Raw genomic sequence first — 16,881 nt, forward strand, 5'->3', positions numbered from 1 at the left:
GAATGCTATTATTCACTGAGCTAACTCGAACTTGTACATAAATATTCTGAGAAATATTCAATCAATTATATTGATTGAAAACATTGAAGACAAAATTTCGCTAAAATTAATGAAAATTTGTATACAAAACTAAAACCAGCTACAAGCGATTTGATATTTAACGCTTTTTCACTATTTGTCACGTTTTGCCTTTATTATGCTTTGATATTCTGAGACAATTGGAATACAAACGTGAATTTCGAGACTCGATAAACTGAGAACACAGATTTTTGCTAGATTGCCGAATCTTTAACTAATCGTAAAGCTCTTGCAGTATTGCATTGAAGCGATTGGTGTGAATGTCAAGAAGCTCGTGAGCCTTGGGAGCATTTCGAGAGTCGAGTATCTCGCGAAAAAATTTTTTATCGAACAAATTCAAAACATCGTAAATTCGAATGATTATTTTGTTTTTCCCATCTTTTCTATAACAGCGTGGACACAGACGCCTATCTGTACGTAAACGACCTATGGATGAGAGTAGAGTAGTCACACACAGCCCTGTTCTGAATATGTCCAGAAAAAAATTAAAAAAAAAATTGCTACACAATATTCTTTTGTTTTCGCATTTTCATTTCTACTTTTTGTGTGCATGTGTTTGTGTTTTCAATTATTTTTATTTTGCACCAGTCTTGTTTTTTTTTTTTTTGCTGAATACACGAAAATATTCGACGTATAGTTTTGCTTATTCATTTTATGAAATTTTTTTTTATAAATACATTATATACTTAACTCTATTATTACATACAATATTTCTATATCTATATATACCAAGTATTCGAATAGTTAGTCTGTAATGTACATTTTTCTATTTTACTCTATAAAATATAGATATATATATATTTTTATTTTAAACACAACTTTCAGGACCCGGCAATGTATCCGTTATAATATGATTACGATTTGCATTCGATTTTTGTGTAATCGTTGTTGTTGGTGTAATATTCGCTGTATGCGAACCTTGCATTAGTAATGAACCATTGCTTCCACTACCAATGCCCAATATTGAGCCTAACCCTAAACTTTTAGGTAATGTCACATGACCACCACCACCACCCATACCAGGTGGGAACCCTGTAGTCGCTTTACTCAAATTATAATCAATTAAACTACTTGCAGCCAGATAATCGGCAATGGATAATTGTTTATCTGCTGTTAAAGTAGATTGTTTTTGTGGTTGTTGATGAAGGCTTGAATGTGTTGGTGTGGATGATGTATGTGGCAATGTATGATGATTTACGTAATGGCCATTATTAAGACTGTTCTGTAGTAGAGAATGTGATGGCGCTCCTCCTGTAGATGATGAGTTATTCATGTTGTTGGACGTAGTGCCAGTGCTACCAACTGAATTGAGTGTACTATTGCTACCATTATAATTAAGACCTAGCGGATCGTATCGTGAGATATCGTGTCGATTTAGCGGTAATGAATCATAAAGTAGTGGTTGTGATGGACTTTGATAGTTTTTACGCACTTCTGCACCCAGTTTGAGTGTGCTCGATTGTGATGGTGGACTATTTAGAGGATCATTCAACGTGCCTGGCTCATTGAAGCTTATTGTGGCAGTATCCTAAAGGAGAAAGGAAAATTAAAATTTAGTACAACAATATTTTACAAGTTAATGCATTTTTTTGGAAAATATTTTCACAAAAAATGTGTCTTAACATCGATAAAACTAACTTACTTTACCATACTTGTATTAGAGAAGCGTCTTACGACTACAATGATACCCTTATGCAACGTGGAATATCAAACATAAGCTATTTGGATATTTGGTCTCAGACACTAACACTAGATATACTCTTTGATTTGTATTGTTGTTTTAGTTGATGATGTAGTTTATGCTAGGTTATGGTGAATGCACATAGCAAGCACACCGCTGGGACAGCCTTAAGCCGGCTGGCACATAGTGGTAAGATGTAGCGCAGAATAGATCCGATAGCAATATATCACTGCTAGAGAATGAGCGCATGTCCAGGTTTTACTTACATGTCTGACTAGGGCGGTGCATCGATGAAGAAAGTGGTAAAACCTTTATATCTCCTATTCGTCCCTACAGCTCAGACAGAAATAATTTTGATGGCCTGAGGTTCTTTAGACCGTGAAGGTAATGCGAAACGCACGTATGAGTCTGTTGGCTCACTGTATGGTTTTGTCAGCCATCGGAAAGAAGCGCTCGGGCATTTCTTCGTATTGGAAATCACTCTATCGTCAGATGAGATTGATGTTTTGTCACTATGTTTTGCTGAATTTAACAGAGACTTAAACATTGCCTGCAGGTTACCATTACTGTTAATTCCACTTCAAACACTTGTACTCATTGATCAGTTGAAATCCATAATAAAGTCCCTATATTGACGTTCGTATTGATCTTGCTGTCTCACAATATCAAATTCCCTCGCTAAGGCGAATTTCTGATATCTTTCCGTGAATAAAGCAAGCCAACGCCGAATCGACAACCCTGCGAACATCTCTCGAGATAAAGGGGACAGCACAAAGTTATTTATTGCACTAAATATTTTCACATAGTATTTTAAATTTCTTAGCAGGTTTATTTTACCGCTGGAGTATAATTATTTTTACTCGGAAATCCACAATAACGGCCACGCGCAATCCTGACTTCCCCTCGTGTCCTGCTTTAAGCGAAACATTAGCTAGGTTGTGGAAGGGCAGCAAGGGAGCGAGCTTCATGCTTCGCTGGGTTAAGGGGTGTAAATAATTCCTGCGGTAACGCATGAGTGATGCTGATGACATTGATAGAATCGGCCTAAACACCGGCGCCGTTAGTTGTGCTTACTCCAAACTAGAAAAAGAAGCGGTAAAGATGGGTTTGATTGTGAATGAGGACAAAACAAAGTACCTGCTGTCATCGAGCAAAGAGTCCGCGCATATTCGCCTTGGCAACCACGCTACTGTTGGCAGCCGTAATTTCGAAATATTAAAATACTTCGTTTATTTGGGAGCCAGCATCAAGACAAGCAGCAAAATCAGCTCTGAAATCCAGCGAAGAATCACTCTTGCCAATAAATGCTACTTTGGACTAGGCAGGCAATTGAAAAGTAAAGTTCTCTCTCGGCAAACGAAAATCATACTATACAAGTCACTTATCGTTCCCGTCCTGCTATATAGTGCAGAAGAATCAACCATGACAACAGAGAAAAGTTCTTCGAAAGATTTACGGACCTCTACGCGTTAGCGATGGCGATTACCGTAAGAAGATTTAACGATGAGTTGTACGAGCTATACGCAGACATCAACATGGTCCAGCGGATTAAAACACAGCGGCTGCGCTGGCTAGGCCATGTTATGCCAACGATGGATGACGCTCCGGCCAAGAAAGTGTTTCTATCGGAACCCGCCTATGGAAGCAGAGGTAGAGAGCGGCCCCAACTCCGCTGGAAGGACCAGGTGGAAAACGATTTAAACTTCCTTGGTGTGACTATTTGGCGCTGTTTGGCATAGGGAAGGAGCGACTGGCGCGCCTTGTTGGACGGCCATAACTGTTTAAACGGTTAAGCGCCAATTAAGTAAGTAAGGTAACGCATGACTCTGTATAGATGTAAATAAATAAATGTAAGGCGCGATGACCTACGAAGAGATTTTAGGCCGAGCTTCTCTTCCAATTTGCGTCGTTCTCCTTTTTAATTTTTCTTACAAATTGACGGGACGTTACCTACTTGTTTTATGCCGACTACGAACGGCATCTGCAAGGCAGATGAGTTTTCACTGAGAGTTTTTCATGGCAGAAATACACTCGGAGTGCTAGCCGAGGGGCGCCCCGCTCAGGAAAATTTTCTTCTAATTGAAAAAACTTGTTTCTAAAATTGTTATATTTCTTTGCCCGGGGTGTGAACCCAGGGTCTTCGGTGTGGTAGGCGGAGCACGCTACCATGACACCACGGCGGCCACCTCTCTGTATAGGTCGACTAAAATTCCATGCCCCAATTGGTTTGAGTAAATTTTTTTTGAGTCATTGGACCATTAATGAAGAACGTAGCTTTGTCCAACCGGTTACTTTATTCGCGTATGAAGAGGCTGACATTATCAAAAAAAAGTATATTAAACTTTAAAATAAAGTGATATACCATATATCTTTCCAGATTTTCACCTCACGAAGCTCTTACCATCAAGATGTACTGTTATATTTTTTTTACTTAGTGCACACCATAAATGAGAAAACAATTGGAAGTCACTTTTTTGTTACTTTCACACCATCTGCATAGCGAAGCGGAAGTTCTCAATAATAAAGGCCATAATGGGAAGCCGAAAAATCAGTTCCTCCCAAATTGCTCTCAACCGAGTCATCGTAGAAAAGACAGAACACTTGGCATGGAGATGTGTGTCTTTTGCCTAAATTTTGATCAGGATATTTGTCTAACATTAAGTTCTTTACAGGCCAACACTTTAAGACTTTTTATTAACATTTTTTTATAAACTAGAAATCAAAAATGAAGCCTGCATTACATCAATGGGAGAATTTATCATTGTTCAGTAAATTCAGCCTCCACGAACTAACAGCACTTAATTAGGCGATTTGAATAGGTCAGCTACGGGGACCTACGACAATGGTCAATAGAGAAGTCCCTCTGTATTCCTGTTAACCAACGTCTAAGAAACAATCACCTTCGTTCGACCGTTAACGATAGTTACTACAGGCATAACGTTTTCAACCTCTCGAGGAATAGCGACAAACAACGAGCCAGAGAATGCAGAAACAAAGTTACATTACTTTTCTTGCCATCTTCACCAGAGAAGTAAAGAAAAAAACAAGTAAGGAAGGCTAAGTTCGGGTGTAACCGAACATTATATATTCAGCTGAGAGCTTTTGAGACAACAAAGGGAAAATCACCATATAGAAAAATGAACCTAGGGTAACCCTGGAATGTGTTTGTATGACATGGGTATCAAATGGAATGTATTAACGAGTATTTTAAAAGGGAGTGGGCCTTAATTATAAAGGGGGACGCCTTTTCGAGATATCGCCATAAAGGTGGACTAGGGGTGGCTCTAGAATGCGTTTGTACTATATGGGTATCAAACTAAAGGCATTAATGACGGTTTTAAAGGGGAGTGGCCCTTAGTTGTATATCTGAAGGCGTTTTCGAGATATCGACCAAAATGTGGACCAGGGTGGGCCAGAACATCATCTGTCGGGTACCGCTAATTTTTTTATATATGTAATACCACGAACAGTATTCCTGCGTTTATTCAAAATGATTTTGATTTCCCCCTGCGGAAGTTTTTCATTTTCTTCTACTTAATTTGGTAGGTGTCACACCCATTTTACAAAGTTGTTTCCTAAGTTATATTTTGCGTAAATAAACCAATCTAATGACATGTTTCATCCCTTTTTTCGTATTTGATATAGAATTATGGGTTTTTTTCATTTTTCGAAATTTTCTATATCAAAAAAGTGGGCGTGGTCATAGTCGGATTTCGCCCATTTATAATACCAAGATAAAGTGAATGAGAGAAAAGTTCTTCGAAAGATTTATGGACCTCTACGCATTGTCGATGGCGAGTACCGAAGAAGATTTAATGATGAGCTATACGAGCTATACGCAGACATCAACATAGTCCAGCGAATTACAACGCAGCGGCTGCGCTGGCTAGGCCATGTTATGCGAATGAATGATGATGCTATAATACACTTCCACCTTGCGCACTTGTGTGTATTGAGCTTAGTATGCAATTGAAAATATTTGGATTTTTCAAATGCATAGTAGGCGAGGTGAAAAAATAATTTGTTTGGAGTTTGAAAATTTGATTTGGATGTGATCGAATGTGAAGAATCGTGTTCATCTGATATGCAAATTAATAACCAAATTTTAAAAACTATATTTTAATTATTAAATAAAATATTAATATAAATAGTTACAAAATATACGTGTATGTGTGTGTTATTTAATTAAAGCGTATGCGTGTGTATTGGTGCATAAATGCATGTAAGAAGACATTCCTTTTATGGAGTCTTTATATGGCGACCGTGGGCCGGAGCCCTACAATAAGAAAAGTTATGAAGTTTGAAGAATTGCATTGAAAATGAATTAATGCAAATTATATGTGTATATGTGTTGTGACGTAATAAAAAAAAAAGACAAAAAAAAAAAAAATTGAAAAAAAAGTTTTATACTATCGAAATACAAAATTAAATTTAAATCTTACAAAAAAAAAAATCTATGAAAATAAAGATTTTACAAAAGAAATAAGTTAATAAGAGCTAATATATGAACTAATATCCACGTTTTAGAAAACTTAAATATATATATATATTCGTATATAAAAAAAAAATATTATCTTTGAGCTGTAACAATAATCTGTGAATACTGTTTACAGTAGAACAAAACGAAAAGCGGAACGAAGAGAAATACTAATATTAACATATTAAGTGAACGAAAGAGGAACATAGAAAAATACTAATATTAATATATTAAGTGAACGAAAAGCGGAACTGAGAGAAATACTAATATTAACAATGGTATAAAAAGAAAAGGAACTAAATGCGAACGGAAATGTCAAAGAAACATAAAAATATTCAGTAAACAGTCGGAGCGGAACAAAACGAAATCGGAAACTGAAAATTAGTGGAAGAATTTTGGAAAAAGGAGGCTACTGAAATCAATAATGTCCCTCAACTAAACTGCAACAGGGTAGTCAACTATTGAATGGAACAAGTCAGCACTGAATATTAGCAATAATGAAACAATATGTTACGAGCGGAAATCATACACTACTACAACAACAACAGCGGAACTAATAATGATTGCAGAATTGGGTATGGCGCACAGTGTACGAAACATGTAGTTTAGCAAATATAAAATAAATTTTTTTTTCTTGAACTAAAATTTTCTTAATTTATATTATTTACACTTTTGCACATTTATTATAGTACCACCACACACATGTACTCATTACATATTTACATACAAACTATTACTAATATAATTTATCTAAATATTTAACAATAAAAAAAATTAAAAAAAAAGGAAATAAAATTTAAATAATAATAATAATAATTAACATTTTACTAAACTTTATTTTAAATATATTAAAATATATTAACATATGTATGTACAAGTGTACATGTTAATGACAGTGGGCTGGTCTTGATGAAAATTTTAAAATATTTCTATTTGTTTTTATTTGTTTTTGAAGACAAAATTAAAACAAAATAATTGAAATAAATAATTGAATTCAAATTATTTAATTTTTCTTTTTGAAAATTTACTTTTGCCCTACTGTCCTATATTCACATGTGGTAAAATTTACTTTAATTTAATACAAGCTTTTTATATAAGGCAGTGTGTGCGTAAAATGAATATGTTGCTTTTGAAATAAAGCGATACAATTTTCAAAGATGTGGCTTGAAAGCGATGCGTCAGTAATATAAAAAAATTTATTTATATATAGTATTAAAATTTTAATGTCTCCGAAACAATGTTTTTTTTTCCCCAAATTTTGTAAGCTCAGGGGAAATTTCATTTTATTACGATAAATTACACGGTAATTCTTTTACTATTACATATTCAATATTCAATTTAGTTTGCTTTTGTTTTGTTTTTCTTTTACATGTGCGATTCTAATAGTCCACATACATTTTCAAATGCTAGAATAGAATTTAGTGCAGATAGAGATTCTTTATTTGAAGACTTTTTAGGGTTTGATAACACAAATCATTCTACGCAAACTTCATCTTCTAGTTCGATTTCTAATTTGACCTAATTTCAAATTCTAATTCTTATTTTACTTCTGATACTATTTCAAATTTTAACGATTTAAACATGGCTACTCTTGAGCAAAAGAGGTCATTCATTAGTACTTGTGCCTCGATTATTCGAGAAAACTATAGCGGTGATCCGTTATCACTTGCCTCGTTTATAGATAACATTGATTTAATAGAAGATTTAACTGATGTATCTTTAACTAATACATTTATATCAGTTTTAAAGTCGAAACTCGAAGGCAAAGCTCGCGAAGCTCTACCAACGCAAATAGATTCTATTAGTCAGATTAAAGATGCTTTACGTAGCAGAATTAGGCCAGATAACTCGAAGGTTGTTGCGGGTAAAATTGCGGCCTTAAGGGTAAACAATAATAATTTTACTGATTTTTCAAAACAAGTAGAAGATCTTTCTGATTCGCTAGAACGCTCTTTGATCATCGAAGGTATGACACAGGCAAAAGCTCATGAGATGGCGGTTGAGCAAACTGTTACTGTTTGTAGGTTGAACAGTCGTTCAGATATGGCGAAGTCTATCCTTGCATCAACAACTTTTAGGGATTCAAAGGATGTTGTTGCTAAAATGATTATTGAGCGTGAACAGGAGGTAAAAGAGCGGCAGGTGTTAGCGTATCGCTCACGTCCGATAAGATCTAATAGTTTTCGCGGGAATTTTAGAGGTAATAATAATTTCGGATACAATAACAATTTTAGATTCAATGGTAATGCAACTAGACCTAACAATAATTTACATTTTCGAAATACTAATTACAATGGAGGTAACAATAGGTATAATAATTACAACAACAAATACAATAGAAATAACAATCGGTCTGTAAATAACAGTAATTCAAATAATCAACGTTTAAATAACAGGAATTCAGTCAATGTTCGTTCTTTAAATGCCGAAGCCCCTCAGGAGCGAACACTGAGGGAGCAGGTGCTATTGGGTTAAATTCTTTTAAATCAATATATTGTTTAAATTTAAATTATTCTGACTTCATCGAAGTCAACTGTAGTGATTCTTATAAAATATGTTCTTTTCTTGTAGATTCTCAGGAAGATATTTCACTTATAAAAATTTCTAGTTTAGCAAGTGACGTAATAGTAGATAACAGTAATGTAATAAATATAACAGGTGTAACAACAGACACAGTAACAACTTTAGGCACAGTTAGTACGAACATAGTAGTTTCAAATATATTATTTCCTCTGACTATTCATGTTCTTGATGACAACTTTAATATTCCTTCGGATGGTATAATAGGAAAAGACTTTTTAAAAGCAAACAAATGTATAATCAATTATTCGAATGATACAATAACGATAGGACTAGGGAGAGAAAGAGTTAATATTTCAATTTTGCATAGCACTTCAACAGATACTCTTGTAATTCCACCAAGATGTGAAGTTTTTCGTGTTTTTAGTTTGAATAAATCGGAAATCCAGTTTTTGTCGATTCTCATGTACTTTGTAGTGGTGTTTTTACCGCAAAATGTGTCATTGATACGGAACATCCTATTTTAAAAATTATTAATACTACTGATGAAGTGAAGTATGTTAAAAACTTCAATATTCAAACTGAGGACATAGAAAATTTTGATATCTATCACATAAATGAAACATCTGTTGATTCAAAACGCATAGAAGAGCTTAAATCAGTTTTAGTAAAACAAATACCTTCGTATGCAAAAGATAAATTACTTGACTTATGTTTGAAATATTCAGATATTTTTGCTCTAAAAACAGACTTAATGACGATTAATAATTTTTACGAACAAAAATTAAGACTAACGGACAAGACACCAGTGTACATAAAAAATTATAGATTGCCATATTCAGAGCGTGCTGAAATAAATAAACAGGTTGATAATTTGTTAAAAAATGATTTAATTGAAGGAAGTTGTTCAAATTATAACAGCCCATTGATTTTAGTACCGAAAAACGACCCAACTGGACAAAAAGCATATCGAATGTGTGTCGACTTTAGAGCAGTCAATAAAAAACTTGTTGCAGATAAATTTCCTTTGGCACGTGTTGATGATATTTTGGATAACCTTGGTCGAGCTAAATATTTTTCGACTTTGGATTTTTTTCGGGTTTCCATCAAATTCCATTACATAAAGATTCGAGAGATATAACATCATTTAGTACAGATCGTGGATCTTTTCGTTGGAAAGTTTTACCATTTGGACTAAATGTTGCTCCTAACTCATTTTCAAGAATGATGTCAATAGCATTTTCCGGTATTGCACCTAATCAAGCCTTTATGTATATAGACGATATTATAGTCATTGGATGTAGTGAGACCCATCATTTGAAAAATTTGGAGAAAGTTTCTGAGACATGCAGAAAGTTTAATTTGCGGCTTAATCCTAATAAATGTAATTTTCTTAGATCTGAGGTAACATTTTTGGGGCATAAATGTTCAGCAAAGGGTTTGTTACCTGATGATTCAAAAATAGAGGCAATTAAAAAGTATCCTAAGCCGCGTGACAAAGACGCAGTTAGAAGATTTGTTGCATTTGCAAACTATTATAGGAGATTTATACCTAATTTTGCTTGTTTAGTGGCACCTTTGAATCGTTTGAGCCGGAAAAATGTTGAATTTAATTGGGATACCTCGTGCGAGCTGGCATTTGAGAAACTAAGAAAAAGTTTAATGTCTCCAAAACTTTTGCAATATCCAGATTTCACTAAAGAATTTCTAATAACAGTTGATGCTTCGAAAATTGGATGTGGTGCGATATTGAGTCAAGATTATAATGGTAACGATTTACCAATTTGTTTCGCTTCAAAAGCATTTAGCAAGTCTGAACAAAATAAAGCAATTATCGAATTAGAACTTTTGGCAATATATTTTGCAGTTAAGCAGTTTCGGCCATACGTTTATGGTACACACTTTATAGTGAGATCAGATCATCGGCCGTTAGTTTATTTATTTAATATGAAAGATCCTACGTCAAAACTGTCTAGAATACGTTTAGAGTTATCTGAGTATAATTTTACTATAGAGTATATAAAAGGTAAAGCGAATGTAGGTGCAGATGCTCTTTCTCGTATAACTATAGATGAGTTAAAAAATTCGACTAAACATATATTGGCAGTACAAACAAGGTCAATGACAAAGCAAAAAGAGGAAATACAGATACAAAACGATAACCGACAAATACAGACAGAAACATTACAAGTTTACGACAAATTTGCTTATAATTTTTCAAATAAAATCCCGAGAATAAAGTCGAATATAAATTATGATAAGAATGGTGATATTAGTAATATAGAAATATGTGCGCACTTAAAACATAAAAAGCTCGAGCTACTTAATTTTGAGATTGTTAACAAAATAGTGAATTTAGATGAGCTACTTTTGAGGCTGGAACATAATGCCGGCAATCACAATATTAAGAATATTGAATGGCAGAAAGATGATAATATTTTTCTCCATTTTACTATTGCAAATTTTAAAGAAACCGGGAACAAAATTTTAAAACATTTAATAATTATATTGACAGAGCCAGTAGAGATGGTAACTGATGAAGACACGAAATTAAAACTTATGACAGTTTATCATAATGATCCAATATCAGGTGGTCATTGTGGATATAAGAAGTTATACGCGAAAATACGTACAAAATATTTTTGGAAAAATATGACGCGCGATATTGCTAAATTTGTGAAAAATTGTGAAAAATGCCTGTTAAACAAAGTTAAGCCCAAAACAAAAGAAAATATGGTGCTTACACCAACACCTTGCAAGCCTTTTGATATAGTAGTTATAGACACGATAGGACCTTTGCCTGAGTCGAATAATGGGAATAAGTTCGCAGTTACCATTATGTGCGATTTGAGCAAATATTTAGTTATAATAGCTATTCCAGATAAGAGTGCAAAAACAGTTGCATCTGCAATTTTTGAAAGTTTTATTTTAATTTATGGAATAATGAAATCTATTAAATCAGATTTAGGTACAGAATTTAAAAATGAAATTTTTGCGGAATTGACTAAACTTTTGAAAATTGAGCATAATTTTTCAACACCTTATCATCATGAAGCTGTTGGTACTATTGAAAGGAATCGTCGTGTATTTAACGAATATTTAAGAGCTTACCTTGACGATTCATTTGCCGAATGGGACGTTTATTTAAAATATTTTACATTTTTGCATAATACAACAACAAGTACTGTTTTTGATAATCTATTTACACCTTTTGAATTAGTATTTGGTAGAAAAGTTACTTTGCCAAATGAGTTAAAGAAGGAAAATATAGATCCAATTTATAATGTTGAAAATTATGCAAAAGAGGTAAAATATCGTATTCAAAAGTCACATCTACTTGCAAAAGAATTAATTAATAAACATAAAATTAGAAATAAAAATGTTTACGATAAAACAACAAAACCTTTGACTATTAATATAAATGATCGAGTTCTAATAAAAAAAGAACCTAGAGATAAACATGCAAACATATATCAGGGCCCCTACACTATAACAAAAATTGATGGAGTTAATGTAACAATTTTTGATAACAAAATTAAAAAGAAAAATTAGTACATAAAAATAGAATACATAAGATAAAATAAATATTCTTATATTTTAGTTTTAGCATAGACTAAAATTTAGTTGTTGGATTAATAAAAATTAAAAAACTCAAAAAATAATAAAATAAATAAATTGTTTACTAATACAAATTGAATTTAATATTTGAATTATATAAAATATATTTTAATTATTAAATAAAATATTAATATAAATAGTTACAAAATATACGTGTATGTGTGTGTTATTTAATTAAAGCGTATGCGTGTGTATTGGTGCATAAATGCACGTAAGAAGACATTCCTTTTATGGAGTCTTTATAATGCTCCGGCCAAGAAAGAGTTTCTATCGGAACCCCCCTATGGAAGCAGAGGTAGAGGGCGGCCCCCAGGTGGAAACCGATTTAAACTTCCTTGGTGTGATCAATTGGCGCCGGTTGGCGGAGCGACTGGCGCGCCTTGTTGGACGGCCATAACCGTTTAGACGGTTAAGCGCCAATTAAGTAAGTAAGTAAGATAAAGTGAGTTCAGGTAAGTACGTGAACTGAGTTTAGTAAAGATATAACGATTTCTGCTCAAGTTATCGTGTTAACGGCCGAGTGGAAGGACAGACGGCCGAATGTGTATAAAAACTGGGCGCGGCTTCAACCAATTTCGCTCATTTTCGCAGACAATAATTACCGTCATATATGCTATGCCCTTGCCAAATTTCACAAGGATTGGTAAATTTTTGTTCGACTTATGGCATTAAAAGTATTCTAGACAAATTAAATGATAAAGGATGGCCTTTGAAAAAAAAGAAACAAAATTCAAATCAAACAATTTCTGCAAGTTTATTTTGGTTTACATTTTCCAAAAGTTTTGGGATTTGATTTAAATTTACTGTAAATAAGTAAAAACAATTATGGCCGCTTTGTAGTACACCCAGAATTTGAAAAGCATACATAAAATCAGGCTCTTTTCTACATCCATTGAAAATTTACACATAATTCACATAACTGATAGAATGCAACAATATATCATATTTTACTTACATAATCTTCGGTTGAATTTGCATTGGTCATTGTAGTAAAATTTGATTTATTCCCAGCTACACCACAATTACTACCTGCTGCTCCAGCTCCGCCAAGATACAGACCACCTGGTCTATTGCCCAACGGCGGCGATGCATCACTACCAGTTGCACTTTTTTGTGCGCTTAATATATCTGGCTGCTTCTCGATGCCTTGTTTGAGGGTGTAGGCGACTACTAAACGTTGATGGCCAGCGCCTGTCTCAAGTGGTGCAGTAACGGTAACACCTAAAAAAAAAAAAAAAAACCCACAACAACAAGTTGATGGATTGACGAAAAAGTAGAATGCAGGGACGCTGTGAATAGAGTTGAACCATAAAAAAAAATGAGTTGGATAATAAAAGGTACTTCTGCGACCGATAAGGACTAGCAAATATTACGCTTTTATTATGCCATATATTTAAATTTTTTGCATTGTTTGCTTTTTAGAATTATTTGCCAAATAAAAATTTTTGTTTTTTTGTTTTTGATGCGTGGTAATTTACCCAAATGTTTATCCTTGTCGTCGCAAATAGTTCGCCCACCTTGACAGCGTCGTTTGCGTACTGCAATCACCGCAACGAAAAGAACAGCAATGCCAATGGTAAACAAGGTGCCAGCGAGAAGTGCAGCCAATGGTAAAATTGAAGCCATACGCCCATCTACGAAGAGACAAGACGATAAGGAGAGTTAATTGCTTGTAAGTAAATTGAGTATAAATAATAAAAGTAAGCTTCAATTGAGGTGATAAGATTATATTACATTCAAATTATTAATAGCAACTAAGGAAGGCTAAGTTCGGGTGTAACCGAACATTACACACTCAGCTGAGACCTTAGCTGCGTTGGTTTCGTAGGGTTTCGTAGATGGTTTATAAGTGGTTTTTAATGTCATATCACATACGATTTTCCTTCATCCTTTGTCAAATAACGCAAAATCACCATGTAGGAAAATGAACCTAGGGTAACCCAGGAATGTGTTTGTATGACATGCGTAGCAAATGAAAGGTATTAAAAAGTATTTTAAAAGGGAGTGAGCCTTAGTTCTATAGGGGAACGTCTTTTCGAGATATCGCCATAAAGGTAGACCAGGGGTGACTCTAGAATGTGTTTGTACAATATGCGTATCAAATTCAATGTACTAATAGGGGGTTTAAAAGGGAGTGGCCCTTAGTTGTATATGTGAAGGCGTTTTCGAGATATCGACCAAAATGTGAAGCAGGGTGACCCAGACCATCATCTGTCGGATACCGATAATTTATTTATATATGTAATACCAGGAACAGTATTCCTGCCAAGATTCCAAGGGCGTATGATTTCGCCCTGCAGAACTTTTGTCATTTTCTTCTACTTAATATAGTAGGAGTCACACCCACTTTACAAAGTTTTTTCTAAAGTTATATTGTGCGTCAATAAACCAATCCAATTACCACGTTTCATCTCTTTTTTTATTTGGTATAGAATTATGGCATATTTTTCGTTTTTCGAAGTTTTCGATATCGAAAACGTGGGCGAGGTCATAGTCGGATTTCGCCCATTTCGAATACCACGATAAGGCGAGTGAAGATAAGTACGTGAACTAAGTTTAGTAAAGGTATATCGAATTTTGTTCAAGTTATCGTGTTAACGGCCGAGCGCAAGGGCAGACGGTGGACTGTGTATAAAAACTGGGCGTGGCTTCAACGGATTTCGCCCATTTTCACAGAGAACAATTGTCGTCATAGAACCTTTGAATTTCACAAGGAGTTGTAAATTTTGGTTCGACTTATGGCATTAAAAGTATTCTAGACAAATTAAATGAAAAAGGGCGGAGCCACGCTTATTTTGAAATTTTATTTTATTTATACTGGAGTTGAATGTTGACATAAGTTACTCATATACTGTAAAGATATTCAATTTTTATTTTAAAAGTGGGTGTGTTCGTCATCCGAGTTTGCTAATTATTATTTAGAACTCATATAGTAATAGGAGTAACGTTTCTGCCAAATTTCATCATATAATCAACGAATGCCAAATTGCAGCTTGCAAAACTTTTAAGTTACCTTCTTTCAAAACTGGACGGTGCCACGCCCATTGTCCAAAAATTTTCTAATTTTCAATTCTACGTCATAAGGTCAACCCACCTACCAAGCTTCATCGCTTTATCCGTCCTTAGTAATGAATTATCGCAGTTTTTCGGTTTTTCGAAATTTTCGATATCGAAAAAGTGGGCGTGGTTATAGTCCGATTTCATTCTTTCTAAATAGCGATCTGAGATGACTGCTCAGGAACGCACATACCAAATTTCATCAAGATACCTCAAAATTTAATCAAGTTATCGTGTTTACGGACGGATGGACATGGCTAAATGAATTTCTTTTTTCGCCCAGATCATTTTGATATATAGAAATCTATATCTATATCGATTAGTTTATGCCGTTACAGGGTACCGTTATGCGAACAAAATTAATATTCTCTGTGAGCTCTGGTCAGCTGAGTATAAAAATTACATTATAAGATATGCACTTGACAATCCACTTAGTAAGTATGGGTGTGTTCGAGCTACCTTTGTTACAGCAGTGCTACTTTTTATGACAGGGCATCACGTTATTCGGCAAATTTTGAGCAGCTGTGGCCACGTCACGCGTTCGTTAAAAGAAATGTTGACAACCTATTGGGCATCGCTAGCAAATCAAATGCAAGAAAAACAAATTTTGTTGCGCTTTTGCACCACATTATCTGCTTGATTATCAAGTATTAAGTAGCACCTTAGCAAAACTGCTGCTACTACTTGGCGGCTTGAACGCACCCTACCTCTCGTAGTACTGTGATGGAATGATTCCTACTATAGATGAGAACCTAGCCCGTTAATAGGGGAGACTGAACTTCAAAAGCGCAAGATTTTATAACAAAAGGTTGCCTAGATGCAGGGGCTTGAAAACTAAATATTAATAATAATTATATTAATATTCAAATTTATTTATGTTAGATCGTATTTGTAAATATTGTGACGAATATTAGCATCCCTAAGATTATTAAATAAAGCCCAATAGCATTAAAGCAAGCTACATAAACACATTAATCATCATTTCCACACATACATACAAGGCAACAGAGAGATACTCATCATCGGCAGAAGTAGAACTCACATATACTCACGCATAAGACTATGCGAGAGACTATAAACTACAAATATACATGTAATTATATGGCTGGTAACCAATCATGAATTTCGCGAAGTTACTAGACCTTAGGAGAAATGGGTTGACGAGACAACAGACAGTATAAAAGCAGCGAAAGCTGAGTATTCAGTATCAGTTTGATTTAAACACACTGTTAGTTGCGAAGTGAAGTATAATTGTACTACTCCTAAAATAGTCTAATAAAGACCATTTTGAATTACTGAATATTGGAGTTATTTATTCGACAATTTAGCGATTCGAATGTTTGCAGAAGGTGGAAAATAAGCGGAATTCCGCAAAATTCGTTACAATATAATCTATATATGTGACCTGGAATCATGAAAGGGACCTATTCTGTGAAAATACCGTTGTTCA

The 16,881-nt window shown here is 34.3% G+C and overlaps 1 protein-coding gene across 1 annotated transcript in view; it reads right to left on the reverse strand.

Moving 5' to 3' along the window:
* Positions 1-815: 815 nt before the first annotated feature.
* The window catches only part of side-III (sidestep III), a 733,037-nt gene continuing 716,971 nt past the window's right edge, over positions 816-16,881 (reverse strand). Inside the window, exons 16-18 of the mRNA XM_067767231.1 lie at positions 13,853-14,008; positions 13,330-13,595; positions 816-1,606 (exon numbers count right to left, since the gene is read on the reverse strand). Coding sequence (XP_067623332.1) covers positions 887-1,606; positions 13,330-13,595; positions 13,853-14,008 — 1,142 coding nt within the window. The 3' untranslated portion in view covers positions 816-886. The remainder of the gene's footprint in view (positions 1,607-13,329; positions 13,596-13,852; positions 14,009-16,881) is intronic.

This window comes from Eurosta solidaginis, chromosome 1 (assembly GCF_040869045.1).
Source record: "Eurosta solidaginis isolate ZX-2024a chromosome 1, ASM4086904v1, whole genome shotgun sequence".
In the NCBI taxonomy this organism is placed as follows: domain Eukaryota; kingdom Metazoa; phylum Arthropoda; class Insecta; order Diptera; family Tephritidae; genus Eurosta; species Eurosta solidaginis.